This window comes from Schistocerca americana, chromosome 1, assembly GCF_021461395.2.
Source record: "Schistocerca americana isolate TAMUIC-IGC-003095 chromosome 1, iqSchAmer2.1, whole genome shotgun sequence".
In the NCBI taxonomy this organism is placed as follows: Eukaryota; Metazoa; Arthropoda; class Insecta; order Orthoptera; family Acrididae; genus Schistocerca; species Schistocerca americana.
Window position 1 is genome coordinate 301152935 of NC_060119.1, and position 16678 is coordinate 301169612.

At 40.5% G+C, this 16678-nt stretch overlaps 1 protein-coding gene across 1 annotated transcript in view; it reads left to right on the forward strand.

The window, feature by feature from the left end:
- The window catches only part of LOC124595427 (tRNA (uracil-5-)-methyltransferase homolog A-like), a 31241-nt gene extending 15169 nt beyond the window's left edge, over positions 1-16072 (forward strand). Inside the window, exons 5-11 of the mRNA XM_047134170.1 lie at positions 5198-5390; positions 5986-6113; positions 6544-6794; positions 13107-13338; positions 14279-14471; positions 14571-14906; positions 15186-16072. Of these exons, the coding sequence (XP_046990126.1) occupies positions 5198-5390; positions 5986-6113; positions 6544-6794; positions 13107-13338; positions 14279-14471; positions 14571-14906; positions 15186-15886 (2034 nt within the window). The 3' untranslated portion in view covers positions 15887-16072. The remainder of the gene's footprint in view (positions 1-5197; positions 5391-5985; positions 6114-6543; positions 6795-13106; positions 13339-14278; positions 14472-14570; positions 14907-15185) is intronic.
- The last annotated feature ends 606 nt before the right edge of the window (positions 16073-16678 follow it).

A 16678-nucleotide genomic window follows, 5' to 3' on the forward strand; every position in this document is an offset into this window, starting at 1 on the left:
ACAAGCGACACCCCTCCCTCGACCACCTTATCGCCTTCAAACGGCTGCGTGCGCGGGCCCGCCTCCTTATCCGCCAAGGCAAGAAGGAGTGCTGGGAGCGGTATGTGTCCACCATTGGCCTCCATGTCACTCCCTCGCAGGTCTGGGCCAAGATTCGACGCGTCTACGGCTATCGGCCACCTGCCAGCGTCCCTGCGCTCTCACTGAATGGAGCAGTTTGTACTGACTCCGACGTCATTGCCAATCGCTTAGCAGAGCATTTTGCTATGAGTTCCGCTTCTGCGAATTACCCCCAGGCCTTCCGCTCCATTAAAGAGCGGATGGAACGTCGGAGCCTTTCGTTTCGCACCAACCACCCAGAATCTTACAATGCTCCATTTAGTGAGTGGGAATTTCGCAGTGCCCTCGCTGCTTGCCCTGATACCGCTCCTGGGCCAGATGGCATCCACTGTCAGATGCTGAAACACCTTTCAGTGGACTGCCAGCGGCGCCTTCTCGATCTTTACAACCGTCTTTGGGTCGAGGGGGAGTTTCCGTCGCAATGGCGGGAAGGCATTGTCATCCCCGTTTTGAAACCTGGAAAGCACCCTCTGGAGGTGGACAGCTACCGTCCCATTAGCCTCACCAACGTTCTTTGCAAGTTGCTTGAACGGATGGTGAGCCGGCGCTTGCATTGGGTACTGGAGTCTCGAGGCCTTCTGGCTCCATCTCAGGGTGGGTTCCGTAAAGGCCGCTCCGCCGCCGACAATCTGGTGAGCCTGGAGTCGGCCATCCGTACTGCCTTTTCCCGCCGTCAGCACCTGGTCGCTGTCTTTTTCGACATGCGGAAGGCGTACGATACGACGTGGCGTCATCACATTCTTTCTATGCTCCATGGATGGGGTCTTCGGGGTCCTCTGCCGATTTTTATCCGCAATTTTCTGTCGTGTCGTACCTTCCGCGTGCAAGTCGCGGCCTCGTATAGTTCCTCCCACGTCCAGGAGAACGGTGTGCCACAGGGCTCTGTTTTAAGTGTCTGTCTGTTTTTAATAGCCATTAACGGGCTTGCTGCGGCCGTGGGAAATTCTGTCTCCGCTTCCCTGTATGCTGACGACTTCTGCCTTTATTACAGCTCTACTGGCATTGCAGCTGTTGAACGTCAGCTACAGGGCGCTATCCGTAAGGCGCAGTCTTGGGCTGTAGCGCATGGGTTTCAGTTTTCGGCAGCCAAGACCTGCGTTATGCATTTCTGCCGGTGCCGAACAGTCCATCCTGAGCCGCGGCTTTATCTTGCCGACGAACTCCTTGCTGTGGTGAAGACCCACAGGTTTTTGGGGGTGGTTTTCGATGCCCGGTTGACTTGGCTGCCTCATATCCGGCAGCTGAAACAGACGTGTTGGCGGCATCTAAACGCTCTGCGATGCTTGAGCAACACCCACTGGGGCGCCGACCGCTCTACACTGTTGCGGCTCTACCAGGCGTTAATCCAGTCCCGTCTGGATTATGGGAGCCTGGCTTATGGCTCAGCATCCCCATCTGCGTTACGGGTGCTGGACCCGATTCTCCACAGCGGGATACGCCTTGCCACTGGTGCTTTCCGCACCATTCCTGTGGACAGCGTACTAGTGGAGGCAGGTGTACCTCCGCTGCAGTTCCGACGCCAACGTTTGCTGGCCGCTTATGCTGCCCATGTTCTAAGCTCGCCCGGGCATCCAAACTATCGTCTCCTGTTCCCGCGGTCGGTCGTCCGTATGCCAGAACGTCGGCCCCGGTCTGGTTGTACAATAGCGGTCCGCGTCAAGGAGCTTCTCTCTGGGCTCCAGGGTTTCACTGTTCCACCTCCTTTCCGGGCTACTTTGCATACACCCCCATGGTGTGTTCGTCGCCCTAGCCTTCGGCTCGACTTGGCACAGGGCCCTAAGGACTCAGTCCCTCCAGAGGCCTTCCGCCGCCGCTTTTATTCTATCCTGGCCACGTATCAGGGCTCTGGTGTTGTTTACACTGACGGTTCGATGGTTGCTGGTCGTGTCGGATATGCGCTCACTCTAGGGGGACCTTTCCGAACAACGTTCCTTGCCGGATGGCTGCAGCGTTTACACTGCTGAACTGGTCGCCATCTTTCGTGCCCTAGAGTATATCCGCTCCTGCTCAGGCGAGTCCTTCGTTATCTGTAGCGATTCCCTGAGCGGTTTACGAGCTCTCGACCAGTGTTTCCCTCGTTTGGTAATGGCTATCCACGAGTCTCTGCATACTCTCGCCTGTTGCGGCCGCTCTGTGGTCTTTGTGTGGACCCCCGGTCATGTCGGTATCCCGGGTAACGAACATGTTGACCGCCTGGCGAAAGAGGCCACCAGTCAGCCATCTCTGGACGTTGGCCTACCAGAGACTGATTTGCGGGCAGTCTTCCGCCGCAAAATCTTGGCGCTATGGGACGATGAATGGCGCGATCTGCCAATGCGCAATAAACTCCGTGCTGTCAAGGAGACGACGGCTGTGTGGCGGTCATCCCTGCGAGCCACTCGCAGGGACTCAGTAGTTCTTTGCCGGCTCCGCATTGGCCACTCCCGGCTGACACACAGTTATTTACTGCGCCGGGAGGACCCTCCTCTCTGTCGCTGTGGGGCAGCTTTGACAGTGGCCCACATTTTGCTGGCCTGCCCCCTTTTAGCAGTGGTCAGGCAGACATTTGCGCTGCCTGCTACGCTCCCTGCCCTTTTAACAGACGACTCCACTATGGCTGACTTAGTTTTACGTTTTCTTCGGGCAGGGGGATTTTATCATTTACTCTGAGTGTTTCTGTTTTATTTTATTGTTTTGTGTTGACTCTGGCCTTTGGCCTATGATTTTCCACTGGTTTTTTAATGTGTTTCTAAGTGGTTGGCTTTTCCTTATTTATTTCTATGGTCGGCCAACCACCGTCACACTCTGTGTGGTTTTAGTTCGTTTTGTCTTGTCCTTGTCTCCGTCTCTCTTGTTCTGTATCGTCTGTGATCTCTTCTGTTTCTCTTTTTTTTTTTTATTCTCTGTGGGTGTTCTTTGTCTTTGGAAAAAGGGACCGATGACCATGGCAGTCTGGTCCCTTTCATCCCCCAAACCAACCAACCAACCAACCTACTTCAGCGTCACTGATGCCAGTTTGTGTGTAATTCGTCATGTGATCTTGTGATTTGGTCCAGTTTAATTCTTTTATGAGTGGGATGTTCTTGGTAAGATGAGTGGGATGTTCTAAGTAGTTGTCAGAGGAGGCATTTAGTGTAATGCTTCGCAGGATTTCTTCTCTCTCCCACCACTAAGAAAACTAAGTATCACAGTTGAATGGTGGTAAGTATTCGGTTGAATCAGATGGCAGTGGTGGTAGATTGGATCCAGTTATACCTGTATCTGACACTTGTGTTGCAGTCTCACATGTAGCTTCAGTTTCCATCTTGGTGGATTTCTTTCCTTCTTTTGATGTACACCGTATCCATTTTCCAGTATCCTAACCTAGCACAAGGTGATATTTTATTCAATTCTTCCCCTCAGTATTAAAAATTAATTCAAATACTATTACCCAGTTGTGCACAAGAAAAGACCACATGTGGAATTATGTTCATGTGGATAAAAATCAGAGGCAGTTGATGGGTAAGAGATTGTGAATGCATTCTAGGATGATAAACTAAAACCTTCAAAGTAGTAATTAAAATAATAAACTTTTAGACCTTGGTAAAACTTTACACCTCTAAAAAAGTTACTGCCTCTTTATTCTACACAATTTAAATATCTAAGATACAACTTCACTTTGTAATGTGGAAGTGGTATTTTTTCTGGCTTTAGGGTAGTCCATATTTGAGATTGCTGTGTCGTTTACAGTAACTCAACTGTAAGAAGTAGGAAATATTACTGTATAACTGTCAATTTTTTGAAATGGATTATAATTAAATCAAAATTGTCATTATTTGAATGATAAGTCTTACTGAGGATGCTCAAAATTAATTTTCTTAATTTGAATATCTCTCAATGAGGGGTCATGCATGTGCATGTTGGGGAGGTTTTGTCCCGTGTTTATGGAAACAGCAGCTGTCCTCTAAAAGCTGCTGCTGGTGGTGGTGGTGGTGGTGGTGGTATGTCTCTGTGTGTTTACAATTAAAAGTTGATGAGAGGGAGAAGAGGATCTTGCAGAGGTGAAGGTGTGAGGCCAGATCATTGTTTATGCTCTTGCTTATGAAAGGTCCAAGTTTGAGCCCCAGTGCAGAACAGTTGTAATCTGCTAAAAAGTTTGAATGTGGAAAAATTGCTTAACTGTAAGAGATGTTTAGTAATTAGACAAACTGATGAAATGAGTTTGTAGTGGTTTTGTGATTGGTGTTACTGGGATGAACTAGGAAGGGGTGAAGGATAAAATTGGTTTTATTTATAATGTCTATATTGCATTGAACGATGTCTACTGTAAGTTTTTCTATGAGTTGAGTATCATTCTGTGATTGGGTTTTGTTTTCTGATTCGAAAAACTGGAGAAAAGCTGTTGTCAGATAATTTAGTATACTGTGTGAACTATTGATATTTCCAAGTGGGTAGAACACTTCAGTCGAACTAGTGACAGATGAGCTTGCCAGTTAAAATGTCAACTCCTTCACTTGAAACCTACGTTCACTTAATTATTCATGAAGAAACACACATGGTAAAACTTGAAGTAATTGCTATCACTGTTCATAATGTTTTCTCTAACAAGCTTCATTACACAAACAAGTGCAAAGTGTCTAAAAGAACTGATGCAATGGCACAAGGAGACAAGCCAGTGCAGGCTTAAGAAAAATCTGACATGTAAGGTGACCCTTTTCAAAAAAGATTGACATATGCTTTATTCCCTGAGGAGGCATTATGTGGAGAAAAGTTCAACAATGAGGTCAAAGAATTTGCTCAAACACCACTTCTTTGCATAAAGTATAGAAAATAGTTGTCTGAGACAAGTGTATTGATATTGTTGGGGATTTGTAAGCATCAAGTCTCCTTTTGTGAAAAATAGTTTTTTCTAAATCATTTTTTTCGTTACTGAAATACCCTTGTACCTTTTAAATGTAAGGGTTGTCCTTTAGGAGCTGTCACAAATTTCCATCTGTTTTTGTCTGTATGGTGCTTGTGCTCAGTCTTAAATATCGCCAGTCACATTAAACCAAGTGCTCCTTTATGCTGTGACCTCAATTTGAAAAACATGAAGAAAAAGGATAATTTGCACTTACAGTTAAAAAAGAAGACTGAAGAGTTGAAGGCAATGGCAACTAGACTTGGGGACCTAATTGTCCGGCGCAACCCAGAGCTGGCAGGCTGGGCTGAACAACAGAGGGAGAAGCATGATGGGCTTGTCTTTCAACTAGATGAAATTCGTCCTTCACCTGTTACAGATGCGTACCGAAACAAATGCGAGTTCCGTATTGGTAAGTATAGCTAATTACCAAGTAATGTCTGTGGCTCCCATTCATACTCAAAACTTTATACATACTTGGAATTCCTTGAGCCAAATACTACAGCTAAAGGATTCCTTCAATAATTTTACAGTACTTGAACTTGAAGAGGGAATTATCCGTATGTTGCATTTAAACAAGTTTTAAAAATTCTTGTTTGATCTCATCAGCACACTTTAATCGAAGTATGAACATCATATATTGTGTGCAATTGATGTTTTAACGGTAAATTTTTTGTAGATATTGCAAATATCGAAGTGTGGAAAACTTCAGTTTGATTCAGAAATTGTAAATTTTTTTCCTGTTGGCTCATTTTTAATGGGCTGCTGTGATTATTAAGACAATCGAAATGTGAAATATCTTTCTTTGTGTCATTGCAGTATGTGTATCATGAGATTTGGTCCACCTAATGTGGACTTTATGTATTTACCAATGTGAAATGAACATTTTGTTGTAAGTAAGTTGTCCAGGACCGGCTCCTTTTTGTTTACAAAAATTGAGCCCGGTCTTGTGCCAGTGCTCGGCTAATGGACATGCTACGTGCTTGCTTGCACCTGTCACGGTCTAGGGCTAAACCCCGACACGCAAGAGCGCACGGTGGGGTGCCGTCTGGAGAACTACAAGGACGGCTCTATGGGGGTTGGACCAGCAGATTCGCTAAAACATTTGCCTGACCAAATGAGAGAGGCTGTTAAGGTAGGAGTCTTAAGCATCACCGAGCAGCCAGGCTGTGGGGGTGTATTCTCGAAACAGCCCGCTCCTGGTCTCGTGATGATCAATACATAAATATCGCCTTTTGTAAAAGTACTTAGCTGCTGTGTAAATCCACATGTTGGAGTTGCAGCATGTGTATATTTTGCAAACATAGGGACAATTAATTGTTTTGCATGCAACCAGATCACTTTGAATGGTTGTTTAATATAAGATGCTCATTTTGATACAGAGCTGTTTTCAACGTGACTTCTGAACGGTACTATAGTTCTATTTTAAGTAGTAAAATGTAATAGTAATGGTAGAATTTAAATTAAAAAGTAGTTGCTGCTACATTAAATTTCATTAAAATTTTGTGCATCTTACATGGATAATGAAACCTAATCGGATTTTTTCACCCCTCCCACAATACCAGCTGTTCCAAGATTATATTCGCAAATCAGATAAAGAACCATTTAGTATTGAACAACGACAAGGTTATTGGAGACACCTTGTTGTAAGAGTGACAAGCAGTGGTGAGATGATGATTGTTGTTGTGGCTCATCCCCAACAACTTAGTGAAGAGGAGCTAACAAAGATGAAGGATGACATCCGTGACTACTTTGTCAACGGAGAGGGACGAGCTTGCAATGTTACTTCATTGTATTTTCAGAAGTTCACTGAGAAGTAAGTTCATATTAACCATCTTTCTGATCTAATATGAATATTATTGTGTGGCACATGTCACTGCAATGAAAGTTGTTTGAAGCACAGTTAATGTAGCTGCTTCAGTTACTATTTTATTAGGTTTGTAATTTCCTGTTGTATCAAAGCTTGCAGTATATATACAGTCCATTGTAAATTTAGTACAGGTGCCAAAACTAAGCTGCGTGATCACTGGTGTGTAGAGTACAGATTTGATATATTACTCAGGAATGTTGGCTTTCACGTTCTTTGTTTATACTGATTTTACTTCTCTCTTATTTTTGTTGCCAAGATTGTCTTCACACAAGGATATGGGGCATTGTTCAGTTCAGTTAGGGAAATGAAATTAGCATTTTCTAAAAATAACTTCTTCGTTTCGTAGTCCCTTAAAGTCTAAAATCTAATAAGCCCCATCCATAAGTTTAAAATTGCTACTTGTATGTGGGATAATCTTCTGCCTTTGTTATATCTTGTGTGCCAAGACAGGCCAACAAGTGAAGTTTATCTTAATTTCTGCGATGAACAATTTTTTGCATCATGCTTATTGATCTGCACCTAATAAAGGTAATCGGTTTTTAATTTCTAGTCTAAATTTCTTGAATTGGGCAGATAACAAAACCATCACAAAAAACTTCATCTACTATCCCACTATTACATCTTATTATCTGAAGATGATGGATGTGTGTGCTTGTATAATACTTCTTGGAGGGGTGAAAGAGGTGAATAGGGAAGCATTTTTCACATGATAACTTTTAGTATTACAAGTTAATAAATATAAATGGATAGATAAGAAATCTACTTGTCAAATGGTGGCAGGAAAACACACATAATGTACAGTGAAACCTCTATATAACGTTTTTCAAGGGACCACAAATTCTGAACACTGTATAGAGGAAAACACTATAAAGAGGAAGGCTTCCAAATAATAATTATAGGGCATTACTGAAGATCGGGATACCACTAATCAGCTTTGACAAATGGTGCCATAGATGACATTTTAAATTTTTGCAACACTATAATGTGATATTCATTGCAAATGATCTGTGTATCAAATGATTAGTGTTTTGTAATTAAAACATAGGGCCCGGTAGGTGAATGGGTGAAAGTAAATGGACCAGTTTGTTCTGTAAAAAGTTAAAACAGATTCTTAAAATATGACATCATTGTCCAAATTCTGACAGGTGGTATCCTGTTCTTCAGTTGACCCAATTATAGAATATGAGCAAAATTATGTTTATGGTATACTGAACATATTACATAAAAATGCAGAAAATGGTGCAGATTAAAAAAGAATTAGTTACAAAAAAATTACTTTAATAATTAAATTATGAAACGGATCTTAAATTTGCACAAAACTCTAGGAACCTATGCATTCTGAAAATCACATACCTATGATTTTTTAAAATATTCAAGCAAGCATGTTTGTTTTCTATTTCTCCTAGGCTCTATGGCAATCATTTCTTGCTCCAAATGAGCAAGTTGAACTACTGTTCTGTCCTCAAGTCTATGGGTCATCATATATCTCCTGAATGTTTCAAGGGCTTCAGCTGTTTTAGTATATGAGGGCACAGGGTCATCTTTCTTGTCACTGTCACTTTCACTACCACTATTATTCTCCAAGCTTCTCTCTGCAGTCAGCTCCTCAATACTTCGTACTCCTGTGGTTGCCACATTGTCATCCACAGACACAGTCCTCAAAAGTGACAGAATCACTGCCTTTTAATTCCTGAAACTCTTGCAAATCACTTGCAACATCTTTCACAAGAGCTGTTGTCTCATTCTCACAGAATCCTGTTTTTGTGAAACAGTTTTTAATAGTTTCAGCACTGACTTCCCTCCACGAGTCCATAATTAAATTCACTGCCTGTAAAATATTCATCTTCAGTTGTGAGCTCTGCTGGGTTCCCGCTTTTCTTTGGTCCATCAAATTCAAGGCCTTTTTTTTACAAGGACTGTCCTATATTTAACCTTAAGGGTGTGTATTATTCCCAAGTCCAAAGGTTGCAGATGGCTGGTGCAGTTGGGTGGCAGGAAAATTACTTTCACATTTATCAGAAAAGATACGTTTGGTGGATGTACCACACATCTATCCACAAACAGCAGCACTTTTCTTGCAGCACTCCCTATTTTGGCATAAAATTCTCTGAGGTGTGCTTGTGAAACCAAGTTAATAAAACTTCCTCCTTTGTGTCGTAAGTCAATAGTTTCAAATGCATACGTTTCAAATTTCCACAATTCTCAAATCCTTCCATTATGGATGATCTGTTTTTCATAATAGTGTTGAGGGGGCCAGTTCAAATTGCTTCGCAAGCTCCACGCGACTAACCAGGAGATGCCTCCACTTTAATAACAGAAACCTGCTCTTCCAGAGAAATGTTCTTCTGTTTTTCACTCATGTCCACTGATGAAAGCTTAAAATAATTATATCGAACACACACACACACACACACACACACACACACACACACACACTCACTCACTCACTCACTCACTCACTCACTCACTAGACACACGAACTGTTTGCTGCTCAGCTCACACAACACTACGAATACAAAGCATTGACTGAAATGGCGCCAAAAAGATTGCAAGCAGAATGTATGTCACATGACTGGGTTCTGCCGCTGACATATGAAACACGCTGAGCGCAGGCTTTCCGACCCGGTGCAAACTGTGAATCCACAGAACGGAAAACGATGTGTCTACATCCAGTCACTTAAATGTTATAAAGAGGTAAATAATTGACCAGGGTTCCAAAAATATGACTGTTACCTGGGGGAAATTGTAATATAGAGGAAACATAGTAAAGAGGAAAATTTAAGATTGTTTATATGGGCTTTTAGTCGGGACCGAAAAAAATGGATGTAACATAGAGGAAAACATTATATGGAGGAACGTTATAAAGAGGTTTCACTGTATTAATGTTTGCAAGCTTTTGGGGCCATTGGCTCCTGGCAGAAGGGTTGAAGAGAAGGAAGAGGGTAAAGTAAAAGGACTGGTGAGATTTATTGAAAGGGGAATTTGTGGAAAAATCATCCCAAACCATGTCAGGGAGACTTACTGGACAGGATGAGAAGGGAAGAACTTTGCTTCTCATCCCATCCCGTAAGTCTCCCCTGTTCTGGGTGGTGATTTAGAATTCTACCTGTTCCTCCTAAGCCTCACCAATCCTTTTACTTTATCCTCTTGCTTCCCCTTCAACCCTTCTGCCAGGAAGATCCAGTGGCTCCAAAAGCTTGCAGGCTTTAATAATTTTTACACGTTTTTAGCTGCTGTTTTGTGAGTACATTTATATGTCCAATTAAATTTTCAGAAATTAATTTGTCGTCACTGTTACAGGCATTTTGTACCAACATTGAATGAGATTAGGTAAAGTGGTATTAGGAAAAGCATTTATGCTTATTCTACTTTCAGTACCTTTCAAACTGTGCTAATCACAATGAAAAGATCGCATGGTTACTTTGGAGAGGCTTGGTGTATATTGCTGGAACCTTTCTGGAGATACATGTAACTTAATTACTGAAAATTTAATTTCCAAATCTTAGGGAAAATCATCATCATTAAGATATGGCAGTTTAAGTACTTTCAGAAGCACATTGAGGTGATTCCATCCTCTGCACCCTTTGTGAAATCTTTCTTACCCTGGCACTCTTGAACATAGTTGTTGCAACTTTCTTCATTTGGCTATTCCCTAACCATTTGCGGCTAAGTGCACCAAGATTGAAACATTTTCCTCACTGCAGGTCTATGTTACCAAGTCAAATTTTCGTTGTTTATATGGTGACCCCCAGGTATCTCTTAAATTTTCCATCTGCAAAAATCTCCCAATGAAGTGCTTCGTCTGTATTTCAATATCACTTCGTCATCTTTCATTAACTACACTTAGAATGACCTTTAGTTACAAAGCATAGTGTAGTTTGGAAGAATTGCCTGGCTGTTTTTCCTGTTACAGATAAATGTTAATGTCCCTACTTTCAAATTTTGAAGTGAAAGTTATAAGACTTAAATTCATTCACCCTTGTTCATCAGCCCAATGAAATGTAAGTTAATGTGAAGTCATCTTTGTAGATTTACACATCCAAACAGTAATTTACTACAGCAAAGAAAATGGGCACTGATTCGGGGTCTAACTCTTTTTGGGCACTGACTTACAGTATGTTAGTGGAATTGTTTTGATAAATCATATTTTCTGGTTGGTTAGTAACATCCCTGACTTGATACTGGTTGTGGGCCTCACTTGAAATGTTAGTAAACATATTTTTTGGCCAGGAGAAGTCTGCAGTGCTTGTGGTGCAAAAGATAAGATTTTTGTTATAGATTTCCAGGTCCCTGTTAAAATACTTTATTTGCTTTTTGTGCTGGGTTTGGACTGTTCATTTGTGTTATTAATCTTTCTGCCCATGCATACAAAATACAGCAGTTATTTGTGCAATCAGTATGAACAGATTTTTAAAAACCTTAAATGATTTTTTGCTTTTAGCTGAATAAACAAGCAGCTCCTCCCAGTTCCTAACATGACAAGATCCCATAGACTCATCAGATTGAACAGGGGAAGCATTTATCAGTGAGGTTTGGAATGGGGGAATCACATAGATGGCAAAAACATTTTTTACATACTGGACTGTAAAGAATATAAAGCATTAGTGGGCTCTTTCAGTATCATTGCTCAGTGTGTGCAATCCCTCAATGTGTTTATTTACATTTGGGTTGAACTAAGGGTGAATGGAGTACAACCACTGATTACAAGGGCATATAAATGGTCTGTAGCACGTAACATATTTTTTGCTTGTGAGTTGTATTGCAAGCCTACCAGTTCATAATATACAGTAAGCTGTACTTTATGTGCTTTGAGTAAATTTCCATTTTAAGAATGTCACTCAGATCCTGTGCAACATGATTGCTATATGAATTTAATGATAATGTTCCTTGTTTATGTGCACACTATTTAAATTACCTATTAATGTCTACCATTCATGTGGTGTTAGGGGACTGCCTTTCCTATGGAAACTATATCTCAGTAACAGAAAGCAAACTGTAAGCTACAACGGTCACAAGTCAGTTACTGAATGAATGTCACTAGAGGTGTTCCCCAAGGATCAGTGCCTGGACCATTACTGTTTATAATATTTATAAATGACGTGCCCAGCAATATGCCATGCAAATCTCAGCTTTACGCTGATGATACAACTTTCATCAATTCAAAGGAGGACATTAAGTGGAGGAGCAAAGTAATGATTTTCTAAGATTATCCAATATATCGTTCGAAGCAAATGATTTAGCTATTAACTATGAAAAGACTGTAAATATATCCTTCAGCTTATCCAATGCTGATATTGAGTACACTTCTACCAAACTTCTTGGCATATACTTAGATACGAAATTAACCTGGCAGTCACACAGACATCTCTAAAGCTTTCGTGGGTTATCTATCTACTAAAAAAATTACTCACCTGTGTTTCTGAAAGCCTGATGATCAATTCCTATTATGCATTCTTTCATTGCCATATTAGCTATGGTATTCTTCTATTGGGTAATTCTCCATGGTCCAGGAAAATTTTTATTTGGCAGAAGAAAGCCATCAGGAGCATCTCTGGGATTACCAAAAATAACATATCATGTAGGTCATACTTTGGGATTACCAAAAATAACATATCATGTAGGTCATACTTCAAAGAATTACAGTTAATGACAGTCCCTTCTCTTTTTATATTCAGCTACCTTTTGTACATAAAAGAAAACTTTAACAGTTACAAACTCTTCAAAAATAGACCTGACTTGTGAAACAATTTGCAACTTTGTTTGTACCTCATCCTAAGGTTTTTGTCTCTGTAGTTCCACATTTAAGTGTTAAACATGTGGAGAAATCCTTATGTATGAAATGTATTCTTTTATTGTGCACGTTCTTTAAAATGCACACTTTAGTTATATGGGATATCTTTGCATCAAATGTATTCCTTTGTTATGTTCTTTTTAAATGTATACTTTAGCTTTGTGTGATACCTCTCAATAGTTATATTTCTTAATATGTAAATCGTACATTTATGACATCGATTGAGTGTAAATGCTTAAAGATGGGCAAATAAAAAATAAATATATGCCATTAAGTTGGTTGGATAGGATGTTTGGAGCTATGTATTTAACATAAGAAGAAAATTGTCCGCAAATGAGATACAAAGGCAGTTTGGAATGCAGACTGCTATTGCTTACATGACAGTAAAATGTAGAAGATATTTGAGAAAAAAAAATGTTCCTGGAATCTTTAACTGAACAACAGTAAACAAAGTATCTCCTCTTTAGGTTAATTGGAGTGCCACTACCAGATATGGACCACCTTTATGGCAAGACACACCTGGAGGAAGTAATGCTTGATCTAACATTTCGTTTATCACCCTCCTCGTACTTCCAAGTAAATACAAAGGGTGGAGAGGTGTTATATTCTGCTATCATAGAACTTGTCGAACCCACTGAAGAGACAACTGTGTTGGACCTTTGTTGTGGAACTGGTGGCATTGGTTTGTGCATTGCAAAGGTACGTACTGTAAATTACTATTGTAATGTTGCTAAGATTCTGAGTTTTATACAGAATATTGTATAGCTGAAGAAAATTCTAATTTTGTATTGACTTTGTTATTTGTTTTACTTAGTGAGAAAGTAATAGCTATTTGTAGAGAAAGGAACTGTCAGGAATGTTAAGCATCCATTGAATTTCCTTCGGTGATTAAATGAACAGTGCTAAATAGATGTCTTGTCACTCCTTCTGAATAAAAGTTGACTGTATCTAAAATAAAAGTTTTGAGACTAAAGTTATTTTTCTTGTGGAATTTAAATTGCAGCTGCCACTTACTTTCTTCCACATCAAGCTCATAACTTAATCTATCTGTATATTGACTTTAAATAAGGATATTTTGCTTCTTGTCTGCAAACTAAAGCACATTATGTGTGTTCTGTCAATTTATACCACAATTTCTTGAGCACTTATGAAGAAAAAAATATTGATAGTCTCTCACTTGGATCTTTGCCTTACACTCACAAGTGCTGATACCCATGTGCTTTTGTATGTTTATTTGAAAAATTGCAACTGTATTTTGCAGACTTGACATGTAGTGTATGCGTTTCCTCAATTGAAGGTTATCAATTTCCGGAATAAAGTAATTGATTAGTGAAGGGGCAGAATTCAATAATTGTCAGAACAAATGCCATTGGCCAAATATATTGGTGGAAGTGGTGTTTATAGTGTACCAAATGTGCAGGTAATAAAGAGAAACATAACTGGTTGCCAGAGCTTAATATACTGAGTGTGAAGAGAAATTTCTTTGAAACAAATTGCTCATACAAAAATTCATACCTTTGGAATTAAAGCTGTTGAATGGGTGTGGTTTTGAATGTATTACAGGTTTGGATATTATTGATTTACTTTTGAATTTTGTTACATGGATCTAAAAATCTGTACACTTCATTTTTGTTTTCAGAAATGTGGACAGGTGTTTGGCATAGAATACCTTGAGCAGAATATTGAGGATGCCAAAAAGAATGCAGAAATCAATGAAATTACAAATTGTGAATTTATTGCTGGCCGTGCTGAAGATGCATTACCTACTCTGGAACCCAAAATAACTGGAAAACATGTTGTACCAATTTTGGATCCTCCAAGAACTGGATTGAGTTAGTACAATAATATTTAGAATGGTTTCAGTGTTCATTGTTAGTTTCTTGTCTATATTTGTGAAGCATATTATAAATAATGCATCTTTTGGGTTTCAGATCAAAAAGTGATGCAACAACTAAGGAAGATGGAAAATGTGCAGAAGCTTATTTATGTGTGTTCCAATCATAAGGCTCCAATACGCAACTTCCTTGACCTCTGTTGTCCAGCGGGGAAGAATGGTATGACAGGACATCCATTTGTGCCAACTCGCACTATTCCAGTGGACGTAGTTCCACATACTATGCATGCTCAGATGGCAATGTTGTTGGAACGAGTTGATCCTGCCACTCTACCTAAGGCAAAACATCCTATTCCAAGAGGAGTGCGTAAACCTTTGCGTGGTCGCACAGGACGTGGTGGTCTGAAAGTTGGCATGATGGGACGAGGAAGAGGTGAGATTTTCTATTTTCCCTGTTTGTACGCATCTATAATTGCATATTTTGCTAAATGTGATGTGCACCTTTTCCAAGGCAAGACTTGTTTTTAAATAGCTAGTTTTGTACGTAAGGTGCAGAGAGCAAGTGAAGATAAGCAGAGCTTCATGTGGTTGAAATTTACTTGAAGCTTTGAGTTCTTCTACAGTTTTTCATTCAAATCTTAATTGGACATTTTCTGAGACATTAACTTAAGATACTGTCCTTATTTTTTTAAAAAGAATTCCTTTTATACAGGTGGACGAATGCGTGGAGGCATGCCCGGCATGATGCCAATTGGTGGCCCTTCAATGCGTGGTATGAGGGGAGGAATGAGAGGTGGTATGCGGTCTGTTCCTGTTGCCAGAGGCATGGCACCAAGACCTTATCCATCAGCCCCTGGATTATTGGATCATCCTCGTGACTATGGGCGCCCCCTCCGTGCTCGTGATATGTATGACGATGGGTATGGCCCAACACCATTGCTGGAACGTGATTATCTGCCCCCACCGCTAACACAAAGTGCGTACCATGGTGGCAGAAGAGGTCCTGACCCTCGACGTGGGCTTGATTTTTCTTCAGATGAGTTGACCTTGAGTCGATACTCAGATTTCCGCCGTGATGTTGAGGATGCAATTGACTCCTCCTTTTCTCCTCGCATGGGAGGGCGTAATGTCCGTCCACTGTTGGCTGGAGGCCCTGCTGCAGTAACAGCAGCAACCATGTTAGAAAGAGAAGAAATGGCTTACAGAGCTGGTCTTACTCGTGGTCTTGTTGGGGCAGCTGCATTTACTCCACAGCCATTGTATCCTCAGTACCATAGTGCACAATCAACTAGCAGTGGAATTCCTTTCAAAGGTAGTAGAAGTGGCGGCAAGAGAGGTGGTCGTGACACAAGAGGTCGCCGTGGTAGTAGAGGTGCTGGTGGAAGAGGGGGAGGCAGAGGTGGTAGAAGATGAATACAGTTAGATGTATCTTCTGGTAACGAGCACTTAGCTGTGCAATATTTGAGTGTTTAATGCCGATGAATTTGTTTTGTATGATATTTGTAATGTTTTCTTTTAATGTCATTGATTTGTGTCAGTTCTTTCTGTCCCTGTGGCCCAAGATGTATCACAAATTTTTAATAAATGAATGTGAAAAGAGTCAGTGTTTGCCATTTATTCTGCCAAAGACACATTTATTTGAATGTGACTTGCTGTATTAGTAGTACTAGAAATGTTAACTTATTGTCCATGGGGTGCAACTTTCTCTAAAAATTTGAGTGTGGTATTCACCTTGGATAAATAATTTTAATCGAAGTTGGTGGGTGCTTGAGCAATAAATTGTATGCCTGCTTAGATCAGGATCAGAGTTGGTATTGTGAAATAGTATATGTTCCTAGTGGAGATTTCAGTCTTCTACCATCTTATTTGTTCCTGTGATTGCTTGGATACTTGCAGAGCTCATCTAATTTGGTGAATGTTCAATGTTGGAAAGCTAAAATTATAGAAAGTGTGCAGTTTTAGTTACTATTATGCACCATACTCAAGGGCTGTAGATGTTTATTAAATGAGCAAATTTGAATGATGGGTGCTTTAATTTAGTGGAAGTTAATTTAGAAGATACCAATACAAAGTTGTATAAACTGATGGTAATCAGCATCCAACAGTGGTAACTAGACAGTAGATAAGATGTGAAGAAATTAGTTTTGATGGCGAGATTTTTGTGGTAGGCTATACACTGCAAAGTACGGAAGGAAATGGATGTTA